At 42.2% G+C, this 22,568-nt stretch overlaps 2 protein-coding genes across 2 annotated transcripts in view; one reads left to right on the forward strand and one right to left on the reverse strand.

The window, feature by feature from the left end:
• Nucleotides 1-605: 605 nt before the first annotated feature.
• Nucleotides 606-9,002, forward strand: dda1 (DET1 and DDB1 associated 1). The gene is made up of 5 exons (XM_080430231.1): nt 606-970; nt 2,140-2,220; nt 2,571-2,622; nt 2,834-2,895; nt 6,450-9,002. Exons 1-5 carry the CDS (start codon nt 962-964, stop codon nt 6,552-6,554), a joined length of 309 nt encoding a protein of 102 aa, XP_080286357.1. The 5' UTR covers nt 606-961; the 3' UTR covers nt 6,555-9,002.
• A 328-nt stretch (nt 9,003-9,330) lies between these two features.
• The window catches only part of ano8b (anoctamin 8b), a 44,655-nt gene continuing 31,417 nt past the window's right edge, over nt 9,331-22,568 (reverse strand). Inside the window, exons 12-19 of the mRNA XM_080429760.1 lie at nt 22,423-22,497; nt 20,180-20,427; nt 19,774-19,933; nt 18,685-19,086; nt 16,962-17,153; nt 15,510-15,641; nt 14,268-14,378; nt 9,331-13,654 (exon numbers count right to left, since the gene is read on the reverse strand). Of these exons, the coding sequence (XP_080285886.1) occupies nt 12,920-13,654; nt 14,268-14,378; nt 15,510-15,641; nt 16,962-17,153; nt 18,685-19,086; nt 19,774-19,933; nt 20,180-20,427; nt 22,423-22,497 (2,055 nt within the window). The 3' untranslated portion in view covers nt 9,331-12,919. The remainder of the gene's footprint in view (nt 13,655-14,267; nt 14,379-15,509; nt 15,642-16,961; nt 17,154-18,684; nt 19,087-19,773; nt 19,934-20,179; nt 20,428-22,422; nt 22,498-22,568) is intronic.

Below are 22,568 nucleotides of genomic sequence, written 5' to 3' on the forward strand. Positions count from 1 at the left end.
GAGGAAAGCCTGGTATTCGTTCTAAACTGAGCCGTGTGATCCGGTTTAGAAAAAAGGGAAAAAATAATCATGTTCCGGTGGTGGGTTCCGGTTGGCGTCGCATTGTTTTTGTTCCCCACATAATGCAAATCAATTAGTGTAGTCTCGCTAGTCGCACTAAGAGATAGAATAAAATATGGTTATACCAAACCATTATTATACCAAAAGAAACGAAACGATTATACCAAACTAAACAAGTTTTAAACTAGGGGAATCATTTTGGAGGTGCACGGTGCCGGTGGTTCCGGCCACCTGATGACGTAAAGTAATTCCGCTCCGACCGGATCAGAAATGGCATTGAGCCCTAGAGGTGGTAGCCGATATTTATATCATAACTCTATGGGTGGTAGTAGAGGTTCCTAATAAACCGGGTGGTGGTGTGTGGGTCTCCGTTGCCAATGTCTTAAAGTGCTTCAAACCAATTATGCACGAAGCCCCCCCTTATCTCTGATTGGATATCGCGTCAAGCTATTACCACGTGAAAACGCCCGAAAGCCAATGGGCGCAATAGGGGGCGCGGCTTGATAAAACGTCACCTCCTTCTCCTTCTTCCAGCCATCATGACATGCTAGCAGAAGAAGTCCTGTGTAAACTAGCACTGGCTAAAACTCACTTAAACACAAACGTGGACACGTCTTATGTCAATATTAAAACCGTTTTTCCACGACCATTCGTGTGTAGAATGACGACAACAATTTCCACGTGAAGGGGTGTTATTTACATTGTAATTTTTCCACGGGGAACTGAGAAGATAGATTGTGTGTGTGTGTGTGTCGGCTAGCTAGTTGAAGCTAGCGTGGCTAACACGGCGTTACACACTGCCCTGCCTCAGCCTGCCGTCACGACCGACCGTTACACAGCGAGCCAGGCAGCTCCACAAGTCGGCGTGTCGACACTGGATATCATTACTGCCGTTGTCATCATGGAGAAGGTAACCGCCACCCAAGTGGGACTTGCATTCACAAACCTGTAATGTTCGCTACAAAATATATCCCCATAGCTCAGAGAGCAGGGGTCTTCAATAGACGGTCCGGGACCCCTAGGAGGTCCTCAGTTACTACAGGAGGTCCGCCAAAATCTTTGTGCGATGGGGAACATTTGCCGAAAATAGCAGATCTACAAGCTCACAAGGCGTGAGCTTGTAGATCGGCTATTTTCAGAGTTGCTGTAGAGGGGAAAAGAGCCGACCAAAAGCACAGAGCCAACGTTTAGTTGACTAAATATTGCGGGTTTAAAACTGAATCCAACTATCTATGACAAGTTGAATCTGCAACACAATTGTATGCAACAATATGTATCTCGGCGAAGGGGTCCTTGGCCTGAAAAACGTTGAAGACCCCTGGCTCCTCAGAGGACAACTTTTGGCAGTTGTTACTTTTAACTACAGTACATCTGCTTCTTGGTTGGCATTCATTCGCCCAGGCTAGACCCCGGCAGCAGCAGCAGGGTGTGACGGACTGCTCTCAGTTGTTGAGTATTGGATGTCGTCGCCTCAGATTCCTGCAGACATCTGTTAGTCCAAGGTTGAAGGGTGATCGATAACGTTACTTGGAGGGTTGTTGTTGTTGCAACGATCGGCCTGTTCGTTAGGATAGATCCGGGGGAACGCCCAGCGTGGGTTCAATGACCATTGTCCCCAGTCATCTGCCGGGGCTCCCCACCCAGATTATCATTATCATCTCCCTGATGTTCTGCATCAGACTGTCCTCCTTGGCCAATCAATACAAATTGTAACTATTTCAGCATTGATTGTTGAGACAGAATAATTTCACACTAGTTCAAACTGTAGCTACAGTTTCATTTTCACCATAGCCCTTAAATCAGAACGTGTCTTACAGACGGCATTGGCCACTACGGTATGTGACAAGTGGTTGACATCAGACAGAAATTAGTCTGGAGGTTGACAGTTAGCCCCTTTCGGAACCTTGTATACCTTTTTTTTTTTGTATTTGGGATGATGGCATCCGTCAAAGGCTAGTTGACAGTTTGTTATTAATATTAGATCAGCTGCAAGATGAAAGTGAAAGGCATATAGTATAAGATTACACAACAAGACAAACAACTGGGCATCCTCTCATATCATAACTTGTCTTCCCACAGGCAGATTTCTTGAAAGGGCTCCCTGTTTACAACAAGAGCAATTTCAGCCGGTTCCATGCAGACTCTGTTTGTAAAGCATCTGTGAGTAGCTTACTTACACCAACATATGTCACTCTTGCCTTGATAGGAGTTACACAGACTTGCTGTAAAGTCTATTCTTGATTCTTGTTAACAGATAATGAGAATAATGAGTGTTTTGTCAGTACAAACTGGCTACCAAATACCAGTTATGAAAAAAAAGCTGAGCAATGGTCTGAGCTACCAGCTCCTATCAAAAGGCAATAATAAATGTCACACATGTTAACAACATGTAACATTTTTCTTTTATCTGAAGAATATATATATATATGTATATATCTGAAGACATTTGATGAATCAAGAACGTTATTGTATTATATAATTTTGCAACCTGTTTAAATCCTTATTCACAGAACCGGAGGCCCTCTGTGTATCTTCCAACTCGTGAATACCCATCAGAACAAAGTAAGTATCAAAACCATTTTCCAATATGCTCTAATTTAAATTTACTGTAGGATACCATTTATTAGCTCAGCTTCAAATACTTAATTAGGCAGTAAAACTTGAGAAATAAAAACAATCAATGGCAAAGCAATATTTTGGAAATATGTTATATGATAAAATCCTAATTTGCTCAAAATGGTGACTCTAGTTTTTGGTTATTTCTATCCTTCAGTTATTGTAACAGAGAAAACCAACATCCTCCTGCGCTACCTTCATCAGCAGTGGGACAAAAAGGTGAGCATGAGCAAGGAGCTTTTTATGTACCATACATACAATTAGCTCTCATTTAACCACTTATACTTGACCAGGGTCCCCCAGGGCCCTATATTTGGCTGTGTTGTGAGTTTGTAGATCTGTTACTTTAGCTAAATGTTCACCCCACAATAGGGACGGTAAATTTCATATGGTTAATTTCCTGTTGGTCTTAATTCATGGTGAAAAATTATTTGGCAAAACGATTTAAAGTACTGGAAGAAATTTCACTTCATTAAACCAAGGCTTCTCGATGCCTGTCGTTTTTTTACATAATTAATAAAGGCACAGTTTATGTATTTTTGTTGCCAGACCCAAGGGGTCGTGCTTACATGAGGCTTTGTACCTGTTTCGTCCATATATGGGCATGGTTCATTTGTCCTCCGGCCCTTTGGCCCCAGCCAAAAAAGTCTGTCCCCCTTTCGTCCATACATGGGCATACACAGGCTGACACGTCATGTGAAGTCCGGCTTAGCCGCGACATAGTACATGTTTTGTACCTGTTTGCCAGACCCAAGGGGTCGGGCTTACATGAGGCTTTGTACCTGTTTCGTCCATACATGGGCATGGTCACTTTGTCCTCCGGCCCCAGCCAAAACTTTGTCCTCCGGCCCCAGCCAAAAAAAGCCTGTCCCCCTTTCGTCCCCTTTCGTCACGAACTATTCATGACATCATTATTATGTCACAAGTATGTAATTAAGTAAAGCTCATCAGCTTCATTCTGGGTCTGGCAGAACCAGGTCTCCTGGTCTTGTTCATAAAAGTGTTAGTCTTGTGTAGCCAGACAACAATTCCACAATCTCTGAGTGCTATATAGTCTGGAACTATACCCCCTGAAAGTTGAGAAAGGGAGCCGTCATCTGGTTTGTCATTTCTGCTCACGTAAATGTATTTTAAAATATCTTAAGAATATATTTTTACACTGTAAAACAATGTGGAACCTATTAATTGAGGCAATGTTACTGATTATAAAATATGAACATTTTCTTTGTCCCTATTGGGCAGATTTATTTTGCAGCATAAGTTCAGGCATTTTAAGTGCAACAAAAACATACTATCATAAAAAAGTTTACACACACACACACACACACACACACACACACACACACACACAGTCTGTCTCTCTCTGTCACTGACTCTCTCCCTCTCACTCTGCCTCTGTCTTACACGCGCACGCATCACTCCATTATGCCCATCGCTGTCAATCAAACTGCCAGTGTTATGACTCGTGCTGAATTCACTGTGAAAAGCCTGCCGGTTTTCCATCCATTTTAAATAAGCGCCGTCCGCCAACCCCCAAAACTACACCCGCCAAAACTATATCCACACACAATACTGCACATGCACGCACGTTGCACATGACCGTTTCCGTATCCGGACTGCGACCGGGATGAAAACTACAACAATTCTCCGTCATTCTGCTTGTTTTCTGCACCATGCCTTGTATTCCGCGGATGGCTGAGAAATCCCTCCATAACATTTCTAACCACAAGGTTCTAGATGTCTGCTCTTTAGTGGAGCTCCAGTGATATGGTCTTTTAGGGAATGCACTTTTCTACAATATATATATATATGATCACATTTTCTGTTTTACAAATAATAATTGCTTCATCACTTACAGTTTTACACTATTACTTTTTTCAAAGAGGTTGGGTGGTAACTGTTTGCATGTAAAGATGTGTTCTGGTCTGTGGATATACAGATCAGAAATCAAATTGACACCTTCTTTAACCAGGTAAATATTCAGAAGGTTTATGTTGGACTTATGTTGTAGCTTGCCACAACAGAAATACATAATCAATATACAGTATCTCCACCAGGTGGCAACACATGGCAAAGAGGAATTTTCCCACTGTTGTAAAGAGTTTAAATGTTATTTTCCTGGGATAAACATTTCTTCCCACAGTAGTCTGTTTCTGCTATAGATAACATCTCTTATTAAAAGAAGTAGTTCTGTTTCAATACAAGATGACAAATTGACAATACAGCTTGAGATGGTGCTTGAACTGGTCTGGCATTTCCAAAGTATTCAAGAGCCTCCAGACCTTGTTGATGGGCTTCTACATATAGGATACACAATATAGTGTCTGATGTTAAAGTTGGAAGTGTGTATAGACTCACAAAAACAGGAGATTCTCTCCGTGAGACCAGATTCAGTGTGATGTGATATGCGTCTTTGGTCAAATTCACAGATTTGCTGAGTTTCCATTTTAAATAAATGATGCCACTTTGGCTGTTATGACCTTTTATTTTTAACTAGACAATGGAATCAAATCATTTGGAAGGTTGTTGTTGGCTATGAATTAAATTCTTCATATTCTTCAGCTTGATGTATTAGCCTCTTAAATTCAGTTATTATTCTTTTTCATACTGGTTTTGTGCCAGGGAAGGTTCTCTTATTGAAATTAAAATGAGTATCAAATTCTAGATCAGTAAGTTCATAATATGTGTACACAGAAAGAATTCTGTTATTGGGTGGGATGAATTTTTTTTAGTGGAACATTTTGGTAGTTGAACTAGAGCCTGTACCATAGACGCCTAACTTTGATCAGAGGTGGGTGAGCCCAATTATAGTTTTAATAATTAGAAAATAACAATTGTATTTTTATTATTTTTACGCAATTTGGCCGCTGATGTGGTCTAAACTGCAGTGCTATTGAAAAAGAATGAGGCCGCACAGCTCTTAGCCACGTGCATAAGTTTGTTAAAAGAAACCAAAGTTTTGCTATTACCTGCCGTGGTCCGCACCTCATCAACACAGGTGTGCGCTCCCTCCTCTGTGTTTGTCTAAACTGCAGTGCACATGCATTCTAGATGGTCTGTGCTGTGTGTATAGTCAGCCGCACACAATTATTTCTCCCTTGGCTTTGATTTGATTATATGACCGTTGAACTTTCTTGTCGACGCGTTGTTTGAGATATGTTTTAGATTGCTTTTTTCGGTTGGCTACACATCGTGCACGAAGTATAAATTCAGGTTTTATGAAACTCAGGATATACACCTGGGACTTATGTACAGCAAAAAATAAGTCATACAGACATCCTTGTCCAGGGACTAGAAATAAGCAGGTGCCACCTTATTTATTTTATTTTATTTAATAATGTAACTGCGCTCTCTCACACACTCAATCTGTCCTGCGATCCCTTCGTGTTCCGACTAGACGCAAACAGGGGGTATGGGAGTTATAATAACTTGGCGCACCAAACCGAATGGAATGATGGAGTTACCGTCCGTAAACCGTGCTCTCATTCGTGAGTCGCGGACACACCTGGCTGTTCTATCCTCATCCTCATCTCTCTCCTCTCTGCAATCAGCCTGCACTGCAAAAGCATATTAACTTGAACCTAGGGGAAGGCTATTCTGTACATTACACATCATTAATATCCCTTTAATGTTTTTGGCTTCAACAGTGAGTTGAAATATTTGTCCAAACAACTGCAAAATTGAATCTTAACCTGTGGTCCACTGTAGTTGAATGGTCAATCGGATAATGATGTCTGATTTTATTCTGTTGTCTTTAACTTTCTGTTGAACAGAATGCAGCAAAGAAGAGGGAACAGGAGCAGGGAGAGGGGGATAGCCCAGCACCTCCAAGGAAGATTGCCAGGACAGATAGCCAAGAGATGAATGAGGACTCATAGGTGTGTGTGTGTGCGTGTGTGTGTGCGTGTGTGTGTGTGTGTGTGTGTGTGTTCACAGAGTATGGTCAATCTAAGTAAAGTCTCATCACGATGAAGGTTACTGGTGGTTCTCTAATCCCCCCTGACATTAAAGCTTACTATTGACATGCAGTAAAGGGTCTCGGGTAGATTCAAACCCAGGCCAGCTGCGAGAAGGACTAGTGTTATTTAGGTGATTTAATTGCAAGTTCATATAACTTAAAGTCCCCCTTAAGTATTTATTGCATAATATGCAAATATCCCCTTTACTGCATTTTCCCTCAAAGGCCTCTCAAAATCATTATTCATATTTATCTTGGTATATAGGAAACAACCTTAATCATGTCAGAAAAATCTACTCAAAACTGGAGCCACTATTAGTGGTGCTGCCCTCATTTAGTTTGGTCATACTCTCAATGTGTATGTATTGTGAGTATGATTGTGCACATGCTAAGGTCGTGAGTATGTATGTATGTATGTATTACTTGCATGATTGATTGAGTGTCGGAGCACATCAAGCATCAGACACTTGACAGATAAGAGCCAGACACTACACTACTCTTAAAAACAGTTACATACTGACATGTAACTAGTGTAGCTTTATGTAAAAAAGGAAAAAAAACAAGCTACTGTAGAGTGTCTGTCCTGATGTATGGGAAGAAAACATTTTTGTTACGATTTTTATTTTTATTATAATGTTTATTGTTTTGTCCTGTTTGGCAATAAGCTTCCTGCTTGCCACAGTGCTCAACCTTCTCGGTTTCACTGTCCACCCTGCAACCACATGGGGGGGACATCGCATTTCTCCACACTGTTTGCTTCAATGGACCCAAGGATGCACTGTGAAGAACAGCACAACATAAGGAGAAACTCTTCCACGATTCCCCCTTCATTTGAGTTAAAGGTCAAAATACATACCTCCATTCTGCTTTGGGGCGGAGTTTTTTCAGAAATTATTTTACATCTAACACTGCCTCCAGGCTTTCAAAGGTGACTTATGACAGGTGGGCCCTCCAACAACTTGTGCTACAAAGGTTGGCTGCTCTTGATGAGAGAAAGGAGGAAGAAAGTATTGTAACTGCAAAACAAATGTTGACAAGTGCTTAGTGCTCTCAGAGTTGTTGTAAATGTTACATTGCCAACTCGACTAATTGAATTTATCTGCACAAGTAGACAATGGCACAGGTGGGGAATAAATGCGCAGTGCATATGTAGGCTAGGAAAGAAATATCAAGATGTTTGTAAATAGTAGCCAGTGCCAGATGTAGTTCATCCAGTGAAATAACATTGTATCTGCTTTTTTGTAAAATAACCTGTAAATGGATATTGTAGGCAATTAAGTAAAAGAGAAGAGCTCTCATGTCCAGTGGATGTTATCTTGCCTTGCATGTTGTTTTCAGGAATGCTTAAGTGTCCCTAGGGCCAAATATGAATGTTGACATCGGGGGTGGGAGTTATCAATGACTTAGGGAATTAACTGCCTATAATTCATTGTGGCTTGGCCACTTTGGGCCTTGCTTGCCTCTTGGCTGGGATAGATTCCTTGGTTGTACCCTTCTGGTGATGGTCCTGGAAGATTGTTATCGAGAGCTCTGCTTAGAAGGAACAGGGGGACTTTAACCATTTAAACCCTATATACTTATTTGACCGGGGTCCCCTATGGCTCTATATTAGGTCCGCTCCTTTTTTCCCCAGTCCACCAATTTCTTTCACTGACAGTAGCCAATATAGCCAACCTACAAGCTCACAATGCGTTGCAATGTTGTGAGCTTGTAGATATGCTATTTTCCCCGAATGTTCGCCCCCAGAAGAGGAACTCTAGGGTTCCTGTGGCTAAAACATATTCTGAGATCTGCCATTGAATGCACAAAATAAGCATGCACTGCAAAGTGCTGTTGCCATCCTGCCTTGTTCTTGAGATTCAGTTTGTATTGGTGTCATACTGAACAACGCTGAATATTGATTTCTTTTTTATGTCGTTGACACTGCCCAGCAAGGCCTCTTTCCCTTCTTTTATTTTTTTTACTGTAGATGCTGCACTGTGGGTTGACTGTGTGTTGAGTGTTCTTCCTTCATAATAACTACAGTATACGTAACTTGTCTAGCTTGGAAGCGTAAATCCATGGTATGCTTCTGCTTGAATAGACTGTTCTGCATCACCCCAAGCCTTGCCCCATCTTGTGTGTATTTGGCCAACCATGTTCTTTTTAGCTTTGTTCAAATAAAACTGGATTTCAGCTCAACTGTGGCCATGTGATATTTTTTATGTATGGAATCTATGGATGGCTGTAGTCGGATGACTGATTCAGTAAATCCCAATGAAAGATTATTATGCGCATCAGAGACCCAATATTTGGGGGTATGTCAAGGTTTTGTTATGTGTGCTTAATCTAGCCTTTACAAATCATGGGGTTGTCATCTGGAAGTTATTGAAGAATGTATTTTTCCCACAAAGAAATATTTATCAAATTAAGCATTAAACAAAAAAAACTGCCTGAAACAATTTGGGTTTTCCCTACTTTTTGCATCTCTGGCTTTGATACAACAATTAGGAGACAACACAACTTGCATTTCAAATTGTTTTATTATCTATTTTTCAGGTCTTACAAAAATATGACAAAATAAATTAAAAGAAATAAATAATCCCATTTCCCAGAATCATTTTTCTTGAAAAGTTTTTTTTTTTTTTTTTTTGTACAGTGGTACATTGGAAGAGCATATGATGTCTTTTCAGTACGTGAGGCTTTCATTAGAGGTTAGGGTAGGGAATCTAACCACACATCCATTCTTAAGATAAACCTCATTTGATAATATACCTATCGCTAGTCCTTCATTGATTCCAAATTACAATTGTAGAGTGGTACTTATGACGCCAAGTTGTCCTTGGATAAACGATGGCGTTGGAACTGATGCGCATAGCCTACATCTCTATAGGGAGACTGCCAATAAGAATGAACCAAAATTATGGTGTGGACAGTGGTTCTCAAAGTGGGGGTTTCGGGGACCTCCAGGGGTCCTTGAGGGGGTACCAGGGGGTCCCCAGCTAAAGTTTAACCACTTTAACCCTATATACATTGGCTATTTTTAAAATGGCAGAGCTACAAGCTCACAAGTGTGAGCTTGTATATATGCTATTTTCATTATTTTTTTAAACAATGTTTATATTTGTAACAACCCAAATCCTCTATTGGGGTCTCTGGCACAACATTTTCTGATGGGTGTCCGTGGCCAAATACATCATTTGCGGGTCCCTGAAAATGAAAAGGTTTGAGAACCACTGGTGTAGGATACCTGCGCAGGGGAGAGTTTGATGCTACTGATAGATGTGTTTTGATATATGCCCTCTGATTTGGATGATTTGTTGTGGGGTTAGACAATATAAATTTACCTCAACTGACACCTGCTTTGAGGAAAATTCAACAACTGAGCCTCATAATTATCTGTACAATCGGGCAGATTTGTTGCTATGCCCAACGATCCAGCTTTGAAAGGAACAAGCATCCCTTCCACTATAGTTTCAGAAAATAATGTATATGGAGTGGATTGCCTCATAGAATCACCCATCCCTGAAATCCAAATGTGTCAAAAATGAACGTTGGGACAAGAATATGCTCTGTCCAGCTTTACTAAGCCAACAACATCTGCATGAAAGCCTCAAGCACTACTAAATGAGCATAATGTTTTACACTGGAACGTCCCTCTTAACAATAACCAGCCTATGAGAATGATTTCTAACATGAAGACACAGCCTTGCCCTAGTCATTTTACATTAATGAGTTATGGTTTACAAATGAGCAAAAGAGCCTTCTTAACATGAAAGGACACAGTAAAAATGACTTGCGTCCACATGACCATCTTTTATCTTTCCTTATTGCATTTTACAAGTTAGAGAATCTACGTTTCGTTTTGTCGATCTGTGGAAGTACATTTTTACCAATCTTTTTTTTGTTTAGCCAACTGAATGGCATAGTTTCATCGTTAGATTGTACTGCTATTAATACATACAGTACATAATGAAAGAATAAGTACTTTAGTAAAACACCAGTTGATGTCATCATCATGATCCACTCCTGTCCATATTTTGAGTACACACAGCGATAGATGAGGGAACTTATGCCACCTGTGAGTAATTGTCTAACATGGAGAAACTCTTCTGGAACCGCCTGTCTAATAGTTTCCTCATATTAGACAAGAGAGACAGATGATATATACATGAATTAGATCCAGCCTACATTGAAGAGAGAATAAAAAGCTTACAGCGACTGTGGAAATTAAAGGTGCCAGGTAGAAATACCGTACTGTTGTGTGTTGACAACAGGGCCGTGATGCATAGAGTTCAGTTAGGGATAATGCAGCGTGAGCGTGCAACCTGCACGGGTCTAACCTAGACCAGAATACTACAGCCGAGTCTCCTACTACTCGTAATGTTATTGCCAAGCTCCTTGCTAGAGGTGATGGTATGAAGATGCATAGTTAATGTTTCCATTTTTCACCTTGACTGCTAAACCTGCAATGGTGTTATGCAGTGCAACATTTCTTGGTGCTGTTTCGTAAAGGTGTGTGTGATCAATCGAAATGCCCAAGACATTCTGTGGTGGTGGTAAAATGTGTTCCTTCCATTTGGTAGCCACTGTCCAGCCCAATGATTGGGGATGGAACTAAAGCGATAAATCAGACCCACTGAATAAGAAAAAAGAAAAAAAAGAAGTTGTATGCAAATAAATCAACAGCTCTCTGGCACCACCCTCTGGAGCCCCTGTGGTAATGAAATAGTAGTATGTTACTGTTGGGGTTGTTTACACAAGGACACAATGTGCACTATAAACATCCTTGATATCGATGCACATGCGTAACAGAGCATAATCTGCACTATTGTATATGTGTAGATCACTTGGGCTGACAGAAGAATCAGAAGGGTACTGCTTTGGTTAATAAAGGAAACTTCCATCAATCACATGGGGTTGTAATATCATAATACAGCAAAAGGTACACATAAACAATGATATGTTGCTCAACATAAATATGGGCAACTACTGTACATGAATACCTCATCTGAATGACCGGGACCAGCCCTCAGTTAACGAGCAGGGAGGGGTGAAAAGACAGCATTTAGTGTGAAATGGTTAAAAGAAATGAAAAAAATCCAGCTTTTGCATAATGTAATGAGGCAGGCTGGTGTTGGCCCTCTCCCCTGCTGAAAGAAGTGTTTCTACGCAGGGTGTTAGGTTTTTAGTGCAAATGTTACTTAAAAAGAAAACAAAAAACAAATCTCTACTCTCGTTTCCCCAGGACTAGTTAGAGCTGTGCGTGGAAAGGAAACACTGTCCATATCTAACAACACACATGTAGGTTTGATACTCAAGTTAGTTCCCCATATAAATCACCCAAGTCCACATCTGCCCTCCTTGCTTTCACTGTTCTTTCTCCTGGGATGAATTCTTGTATACTACAGCTTCCTTCATCATTTTGTTTGTTTATTTTCTTTTACTCTCCTCTTTCTTCAAAGTATACTATCGAGAACCAACTTTGTCCAATGAATATGCTATTGCCATCACGATAGGAGGGAAAAAAACAACAATGCTCTGATGTCGCCTCTGCTTTGAAAATAAAGCTGCCGCCATCTCAAGGTGCTTTTTGAGGGCATGTTCATGAGATGACAGATTAGATATTCGGTGCTGTTTGTAATTAAAACACTGATTGATATTGCTCAACTTCTCCAATCTTCCCACTTGAATATATAAAAATGAAGGGCCCAAGAATCCCTCACAGGTGAAATGAGGCATATCTAATGATCAATTTTTTTTTTGTGATCGCTGAGAATGCACTCAGTAGCTAACTGATGAAACTCTTACACCACTGTTTTTGTGTTTTGTTTTTTCTTATTCCTCAACAGGCTATGTTCCAGTGGCAGGCCACCAAGATGCTTACAATTTCTGACTAAAAGAAATCAAGAAATACAGCTCTCCACTTTAAAGGCTTAAAAGTATCAGAAACGCAGCTCATGCATTTCTTTGTGTATTGCAGACAAGGAAGGGTTTGTTTGTTTGTTTGTTTGTTTGTTTGTTTGTTTGTATGTGTGTGTGTTTGTATGTGTTTGGGGGCATGATATGACGGCTTATGTCTTTCTTAAAAAGCCTGTATTTTGGTTCCCCGCAAAAAAGAGTGGACCACGGACCGAGTCAACAGCCGGCATTATTCCTCACTTTTCTTCACTCTGCTTCATGGCCACATACACATGGCCTGTGACGGCATGGAAGAGGGGAGGTCAGGCCTTTTCCTCACAGTAAATGCCTCACTTCTTCCATTAAGATAATAATTAAATTGGGGTTGGTTCTTTCTGGCACTACTTAGACTTTGTGGCCTGTTGGGTCAAAGTCTGTTGGATGTCCGTTATGAGAGTCTTCCCTTCCAGGAGAGGGGATCTCATCGGGAACCCCGTTCAGGTCAGACCTGGTCAGCTGTCTGTCTGATGCCAGTGATGAAGATCCTTCACCAGGCTTGGGCATCTGAGCCCCGTTCACGCACGTCCCCCCCTCCGACTTGCCAAAGTTAAAGAGTTTCCCGGGATTAAAGGCTTTGGTGGGTGACTGGGAACGTTCCTGGGAGACGCTACCTGATGATGATGATGCTGTCGCCGTAGTGTTAGCCACCGTGGCGGCAGCGGCGGCGGCCGCTGCTTCCTTCTTGTTTTCCGGCGATTTGAGGAACTTGAAGCTCAGGAACCCGGGGAGCTTGGCCTCGCTGCCGGTGGGCGACTGAGGCGACCGGGCGCCCGAGGAGAACTTACTCTGAAGCGGGATGATCTGTTTCAGCTTCATCACATTGTTATTGGCCAGCAGAGAGCTGGGTCTCTTGGGCTTGTCCGAGCCGCTGCCCTTTCCTCCCTCGCCACCCCCGGAGCGCGATTTGCTGCCGTGAGCCTTGTCGTGGTGGTGGTCCGCTGAGGATTCGCTTGATTTGGCGTCCTCTCGATCCCTCTCTCTGCGGGCCAGGTGGTGCTCTACCTGCCTCTGTCTCTCCTCCTCCTCTCTCTTTTTCCTCTGCAGCTGCTGGTAGTGCTGCTGTGCGTGCCGCTCGTGCTTCTGCAGAGAGGAGAGAGGGAGAATGTTAGCTGTACTGAAAAGCATCAGCTCTAAAGCCTGATTTAACTTTGGCGTACGACGATGTTGCTCGCCGAAAATAGCCAATCTACAAGCTTACAATGCGTCGCATCAATAACCATAACCCCGGCTCACCATTCACAATGCTGCAGTGTTAGCTTCCCAAAAATCCTGCATTATTACTGCAGGGGCCACTGCAGACTTATTTTTAACATAGCATTGACTAGACATGCGATCGCACCAAATTTGTGTCTCTCAAATGTCCACTTGCTGGACTATTCTTTGCACCTCCTGGTTGCAATTTCACCTCTCTTCATCTCTTTCAAGAAAGCCACAGGGCAGCAAGTACAGCAGTAAAAAAATGTAACCTCTGTGAGGATTACTTCTGCATACAGTACATTTCCATACACTGAATTGTGGTGATGCTGACACGATTCGGGCAATCTACATACAGTACACACAATTATAATTAAGGCTTGTTCCAACTGTTCAAATTACTCACTTTTATCTCCCAATTTGCAACTAACTGGTACTAAGACATGATGTAAAAGAGGATTGCAATGCAAGCAGAGCTTTAAGTTGTCCTGTGGTTTACCTTGAAGGCCTCCCTGCGCTGATAGTCCAGTTTAGCCATCTCCTCTCCAACCCAGGTAGGAATGTCAGGTATGGCAACATGAATGACGTACTTCAGGAGGATGGCAAAGTGCTACAGACAGACAGCCAAGCAGGCAGATCGATATCCAGACAGACAGACGAATGTAGAAACATGGACAGATGGAATGGATGGGGGTAAGAAAAGGTTTTAGAAAAGGTCACATTAAAGAGAAAAAGAATGCATGGTATTGTCCAGTATATGCAAAGAGAACCAAAACAGAGTATGCCTAAAAATACTCTTTCAGGGATTTTACTTGAGTTGATGCTGGCACATCCATATTCGGGTCACAACATTCTCTCTCTGCCAGGCCTGACTTCATTATCAGGCCAGGTCAGAGCTGTAGGCTGTTTTACCTCTGTCTGAATATAGACTCAAAGCTGTATGTCCTACACAACACTGTACTGACAGTAGTTAAGTAGTGTCTCAGTATATTCAAACCATAGTGTGTTTGACCTCTGGAGACTTTTCCTGTGTCTAACATGATAAGTAAAATACATCTCAAATATCAGAAACCCTTGGTTAACAGTTATATGCGCAGTATGTCTAAATTTACTGTAGCACTCCAACAAAACTGGCCCAATGTTATCTTACATCCTGGAGTAGCATGGATGCTCATAGATCTTAGTTGATATCGGGCACAGATACATAGGCCACATACACATACTGCTCATTAATATCTTTCAGCACCAACAGAAATATATATAAAATTATGCCCATGCTATCATCTCTTAACCTGCTACTTATCCATACATCAATTACGTAACAAATGTAACCTTATCATGCATTATTCTCATTCACATAAATCTCTGCAAAGCAAGGATGCTCAATATCACATCGTTGAGATGTTGAACTGAAGCCTAAATACAGGGTTCATTTTGTTAACAATAACAGACCAAGGGCCTTATTTAGTCAATCAGGCGCATGGTGATGCAAGGTCTAAAGTGCATTTGTGCGTGTCCAACTCCAATTTTGCTAGTTAGACGGCGCATTATCTGGGTGCAAAGTAAGGCGCAAGGCTCAAAGGGGTTGTGTCTGGTCTGAAGTAGTCATGTGTTGTGTTTAGTCAAATTACAATGACACTTGCGCTACACTTTGCACCAGGGGTGTAATATAGGGCCTGTAGAGATGGTTGAGATGCCTGGTTATCAGACAGAACATCTCAACTTGTGTGTGCTGTAGTACCTCAAGAATGACGATAGAGATGATGGCCATCTCAGGACTGAGCCAGGGGAAGAGACGTTGTAGTTGACCACACTGACCAATCAGGTAACAGTTGACTATAATTGCAATCAGGCCCATGGTTTCCATAGCAGTCTGCACAGAGACAAACATTCATGTATGTTATGCTACTCTATGAAAATGACAATTTTATAATTTCACAAAATTCTATATTTTGCAGAAAATAACTTAAAATATATATTAAAATATGTCATGTAATTATCAAACCACCACTTATCTTAAATCTCCTAATAAACTATAGGGAACAAAAGTGGATAATTATTAACCTGAATATCCACTATATGACATGAAGGAATACTGTTGTTTTAACAAAGCATACATTCCAATGCGACACTGAATTCACTGAATTTCCACCCTTTTCGGATGCTGTCAATGCACTGAATGGGACATTATCACGTTTAATCTATTGATTGGTCTAAGTAGGTGAGATACTGACCTACCCACGTTTAATCAGACTATTGATTGGTGAGATACTGACCTACCGACGGGGCTCAGTAGGTGTTTTGTATAAAGTATAGTTTTGGACCGCGTCGGAGGCGCGCGCGTCAACGTTCGGCAAGGCAACTCGCTCGCTTTAGCTCTTTCGGTGGTGCCTCTCGTGCCGACTCAGAGTTATGTACCGATATAGGCACGAGAATCGTAAATCATGTTTTGGGTTGAGCGTTTGCCCCCGGGTAGGTCAGTATCTCACCAATCAATAGTCTGATTAAAACGTGGGTAGGTCAGTATCTTATCTACTTAGACCAATCAATAGTCTGATTAAACGTGATAATGTCCCATTCAGTGCATTGACAGCATCCGAAGCCAGTGGAATTTCTATCCCAAGCAGGAAACATATTTGGAGCCCGTGCTCAGTAGGCCTGTCCCCGACTAAGGATTTGTTTAGTCGAATCTAATTGGCGACTAATTGCCAATAGTCGACTGGCAGTCGACTAATATAAAAAAAAAAGGGCCAAAATACATTTTATTTCAAAGGGCCAAGTCTACACAGTTTGTTTTGTGTCTCCAGCAGAGTTTCTAGTGTCTCTATCTCTCTCTGGAAGAGGTTGCACATGAACTCTGCAGCCGCACTGAGGCGCTCCAACACAAACAATACCAATACAAAGACGAGGAATAAGAAGAATAAAGTGGAAGTTACGTGTGGTTGCAGGTGTAGACTTGGCCAAAAAACAATTTAAAACATTTTTGGCCATTAAAAAAAAAAAAAAAAAAAAAAAAGTCTTAGTCGACTCTAGTCGACTAAGACTCTAGTCTTAGTCGACTAGAGTCGACTAAGAGTCGACTCTAGTCGACTAAGACTCTAGTCACGCAGTCGGCTCGGACCCCCCGCGACTAACCAGTCGACTAGTCGACTTAGTCGAGGTCAGGCCTAGGTGTATGTAATGTGCCTCTGACCTGCCACTGGCCGATGCTCTCTACCCTGATTCCAAAGGGTCGCTGTAGGCCAGTGCACAGCTTGAAGGCGTCACTGCGGATCTCAATGATGTTGTTGATGAGAGCGCACATTGCAGCCAGTGGGAAGGCTGAGGAGAAGAGCACCACATAGCCAAACTGGACAAACATCTCCTGGTAGTCCTGGAAGGTGTCCTGAAGGGGGAAACAAACTGTGTCATTCTCTAGTCACTAAAGTGACTTAGACAATTCTCTATGGACCAGACACACTATTGTAACTGGAAGATTGGAAAATACTTCAGACTTGGGGAAGTTGACTTGGTAACTCACTGATATGTGTCAACCCCCACAGTACATAAAGGAACTTAGCCAAGTACTGCATAACACCAATTCACCTCCTGCAGTAAATAACTTGAATGCCTATTAGAATTAAGTCTCTTACATTCCGGACAGTCGTATCTTAACCCATTTTGGGCGGGAACCCCTATTTCTAACTATACCTTTCAGGACGGGAACCCCTTTTGGGGTTCCCGTCCTGTTGCTGTGTACAGTAAATAGCAACATACATTTTGGGTAATTTTTGAATACATATTTGAAGTTTAAACCTTTAGGTCAGGATTTAGAAGGCGTTTTTAGATTCGGCCTCAGGTCTAAATGGGTTAAAGGGGAATTTTGGACCATGGTTTTCTTACCCTTTCTATGATGTTATGATATCCTAGGATGAATGGTGCAGTAAGAAAAATGAATAACACTGAATAACACAGCAAAAAACGCGCGCCAATAGGCCTTGCGCTAGATCGCATATTTTGATAGCTTTTTTTTTGGTGAGATCTGACATTCACAGTGACAGAACACTATGCAATGTGATTGTCTTGAATGTTCCCCACCGGACGTCTCGGCCTATTGGCGTTTTTAGCTGTGGCGGACCCAGATGGAGTTACGCCATTTTTCTACTGTACCATTCATATCATAACATCATAGAAAAGGTAAGAAAACCGTGGTCCCCTTTAAAGGACGACTTCACCCATTTTCAACCTATCTTCATATAATTGGTCCTCACTAATACTCATGATAAAATGGTACAATTTCTTTCTACTTGGTCTGTGTCTCATAGGAGGGCTGTGGACAGTCCAGAAACCCGTCTACCAGTGACATCATCGTTAGGCATGATTTTTTTTTCCAACAAGATTTCAAATTTTTTATTTAGATTTTTATCAACACGAGAACAATGGCTTCTTTTATTGCATTGCAACTTTCCAGGAATAGAAAGCCTGCAGTTTCTATTAGCTTGGATTCCCCATTGATGATGTCACTGGTAGACGGGACTCTGAACTGTCCACAGCTCTCCTCTGAGACACAGACCGAGTATTTTTTTTTAACCATTTTATCATGAGTATTAGTGAGGACCAATTATATGAAGATAGGTTGAAAATCGGTGAAGTCGTCCTTTAAGTGGGTGAGTAAATGAGTGTGACCAAGCTGTCATGAAACACTGCTAACCTACACGAACAATTTCGGAACTGGACTTAAACCCCTGAGTTCCATTTAGACTGATGAGGACTAAAAATGTCTCATTCTTCTAAACTATACACTCACTCAGTCTCTCCATCGTAATTGGAAGGTTTTTTGACAACTGTGACAGGATCATGTTAGGTCAGAGTCTCAATTCACATACTGTAGCGCAGTAACAGAGTAGCATGTTTGTTGGCGCATTGGTCCTCCCTACCTCGTACGATTGCATGCAACTCTCTATCTCGGCCTGAGTGAGGGTGACGCTCTCTCTCTCTTCGGGCGGGTCAATCCATGACCCCCTCTTGGGTTTAGGCTCCACCCTTTCCAAGCTCCTGCCCCTCCGTCTGTGTCGCAGCGTCGTGGTGCTCTCTGACCCAGAGGGTAGAGGGGCGGCGGTGGCCGCGGCGGCAGCGGTGGCGGCCGCCGCGGCAATGAAACCCTCGGACGCTGCCAATGCGACTCCAGTACCAGGCTCCTTCATGTCCTCGTCATCGTCGTCACACATCTCAAACACGGAGGCTGGGTCCATCCCTTTCTCCACCATGGTGGGGCTGCCCTCGTCGAGGAAGCTGTCCTCTATTGGTGGGCCGCTGCAGGCTGCTTGCCTCCTGTCCACCTAAAGAAGAGGACGAAGAAAAACTTTCAGTTGTATAGCACTGTCCTTTAAAAAGTGTTTAAATCAACATCTTGTAAAATGTACCATATTCACATGGTGGCCATTTTGCTCTTATGTCATGGTGAGTGTGACGTACTGTAAGTGTGATATTCATGTAACCCAGTTCCCGATTCAAATAACAACAATTCAAAAAAGAAAATAGTGTGTGGCTTGAGGCATGCTGAGAAGTCCTTCTCTGTCCATTGGGTCTTTACAATATTATGCAGAAGTGAACCAATGCGGCACATGAGCTGATATATCAATTAGGATATTTTTCGATATCCGATATATATGCCGATATCCGAGCAAAACTTTAAATAAAAAAAAAAATGCATTACCTTTCAATTAAAGACATTTATTACTGAATATTTTAAAGTACAATAACAGTAGAAAAAAAACAAATACACTATGATCTATCACCAAAAGAAAATACCTACAAATCAGAGGCGTCAATTGGGTATGGCAGGGTATTGCAGCTTTTTTTTTTTTTTTTTTACTTTTTTTTATCGGAACGTGGATTGGTTATGTCATGTCCGATATCCAATACGTGAAATAAGTCATATCGGTAGCCGATACCGATACGGTATCGGTATCGGTGCAACTCTATCTGACGCCCATGAACAGACTACATGAAACAACATTAGGTACCTTCTCTATGAAGCTGACCTTTCTCAACTTCAAACCACAGTCAATCACACTCTCCTCCTCCGTCTCTCCTTCACTGAACCTCCCACTGTCGGCCTCGTCCCTCTCTCCTCCCTCCTCATCGTCAGGGACCCCACAGCCACCATTTAAGCACTTCTTTTCCCTGAGACGGAGAGACAACTTGTTTGGTCTGGTTCATTGTTAAGACAACCATAGCTGCTGAATTATAGTACATATGTCATTATGTGTTTTTTAGAATTAATTTGTCATTAATAAATTCATGCTTTCGTGTCCTAGTTAGGTCAACGAGTGTAATGGCATTATCACCCCAGACATACGTAGTAATAGCACTTTTATTACCAGATGTATAAATTACACATTAGTTTTCATTGATCTGCATAATTTTCACCTCCTGTCCGGCTGTCCCACACCAGGTCTGGTGCCCCTCAGGCCAGGCCCTGGCATGGTCTGGTCGGGGGTAGACGGCTGGGCTTTTCCTGCCGCCAGCCGGACATATTTGAGCAACGCCGACAGGAGCAGGTCCCACACGGCCCGTAGGGTGAGCTCACCCAGCTTGTGGCGCTCATACAGGTAAGGCTGAAGCACCTCCTTCACGTTCTGGAGAAACTGGCGCATGATGAGCAGAGTGGCCAGCATCTGAGACATGGCGAAGAGAAAAAACGGTCATAAGATAATGTGATTGTTTGTGAAGACAGAAGAGTGTACTGTATGACAAAATGAGGACATCCAAAATAAAGTATTGTCTAAAGAGCAACAATTTAAGCTCAAGGTCATGGAAACAGGTGGATGGATGGTCAGCGTGACAGAGGGAGGACAGATGACAAACTCTCAGGGCAACTCACAAGTGCAAATGCAGGACGTGCCAAACCAGAACACACTGCATGTAAACTCAAGTCCAGGAAAACTACAGGCAACTGACATCAACATCTGACATAGGTGACATAGGTCTGACATAGTTGACATAGGTCTGACATAGGTGACATAGGTCTGACATAGGTGAACACTTGCAGTACAAATACAAGACCCAGACAAACAACTGCTCAAAATAACTACATTGGTTCGAGACAACATCCCAAAAGCCCTGGGCTGAGAGCCCCTTGAACGCATGTGTAGTACTTACATAAGTGATAATGCATTTTACAAGATTGCAGACAAAGTAATAGAGCTCTGCACAGTGCAGGCAAATAATGCTGACACACTGTACTGTGGTTACAGCACAGCACACACACAAAACCCTCATTTAGATAAACCTTACTGAATATAATCACCTGACAAGGTCATGAGTAGAACATATGAGTTGATGCTATTCTGCTTTTGCCACCTACTTGAACCAATTGGTCCAGTCACCACACAGCACAGAGTTCAGACAAACACCGACCAAGTCAGCAGCCGGACAGAACCCCATCGGATTACAGACACGTAAGAGCATTAAAGTGTCAGTGCTACAAAGGTACATTGGTAGTGTTTCAGATTCGGGGATAGCGACAGGCAGAGTCACACACTCTGTTAGAGAGAGAGGTGGCAGGTATTAAAAGGGTGTTACAGAAGCTGTGAGAACACAAGATTGAGGTCGTGAATGTTATTGCAAAAACTATTCACACAAGCCACAATAAAACAAAAACACAGAAAGAATTATAGTCAAATTCATGACTACAACACTTGTCAAATACTTTTGGATGACGTGCATGGAGATAAAGTGAATAACAGAAGATCAGATTAACAGAAAAGCACTGGCAAGTGAAGTGGGGTCAAAACACAAATAAAGCCATACAAGCTAAACTGCAAAGTCGACAAACAGTGTAACATCCAGGGCCTTATCTTCCGCCCGGCACAGGATTTCGCCAAATTGCTATTTTTCAAATCATGCAGATGCAATTTTCATGCCCAGCGTCCATGTTGTATAAATACCAAATGTAGATCTTGTGCCCAAGATCATTTGGCTCAATCAGGGCATAATGCTATCTTACACAAAGAGATAAGAGCAGTGTTAAGTTAGTCTTAACAATCAACATAGATATTTACCAGAGAGTGCATAGACTCTAGCCTTCAGGCAAAACACTAAGTTCATGTGACATAAAAGTTTTAAATTCTGCATTGTATCAAACAGGCCATATATGCACACAAACGGGCAAATGCAGCCAATTGAATTCATACACGTTTGTGACATCGAGCCACGTAAGGCCTTCATGAGCCATGCATGAGTGCCGGGTTGCAAAGGGTGGTCTGGAATAGACCTCTGACTTCCCACCCTTACAGACAGAGCAACAGGGGTCATACTTTGGACCTGAGAAACCAGGGTGTGATCAGTAGCAGCTGGATCTGGAGGAAGAGGTAAGGCAGCAAGTTGTCCCTGAGCTGCCTGAGCAGACTCTGACCCAGAAACAAGACCACCAGCATCTTCCATGGATGGATGGAGAAATGGATGGATGGATGAATGGATGGGTGGATGGGTGGGTGCATGAATTCATGGATAATACATGTACAGTATGGATGCGCGTAGAACAGAGATGGATAGTGGACAGAGTGGAGGAAAAAAAATACATGAGGATGGGGTTTACAGAAGCTGGGATGACAAAATATTGTGGAGGTGAAGAGGGATTTGTGTGACTGTCGGACCTCGCTGTTTCTTACCTCTTTCAGTCGCTCCATGTCTTTGAGGTAGAATCCAATGTAGAAAAGGCTGAGATAAGAATTTACAAACTGAAACTGTGAGAGAAAATAAGTATTAGCTGTGATGGACAAAAGGCAGTTGGTGTGAAACTTGAGTTTGGTTTAGT

This window comes from Gymnoscopelus braueri (genome assembly GCF_963280865.1).
Source record: "Gymnoscopelus braueri genome assembly, chromosome: 6".
Lineage (NCBI taxonomy): Eukaryota > Metazoa > Chordata > Actinopteri > Myctophiformes > Myctophidae > Gymnoscopelus > Gymnoscopelus braueri.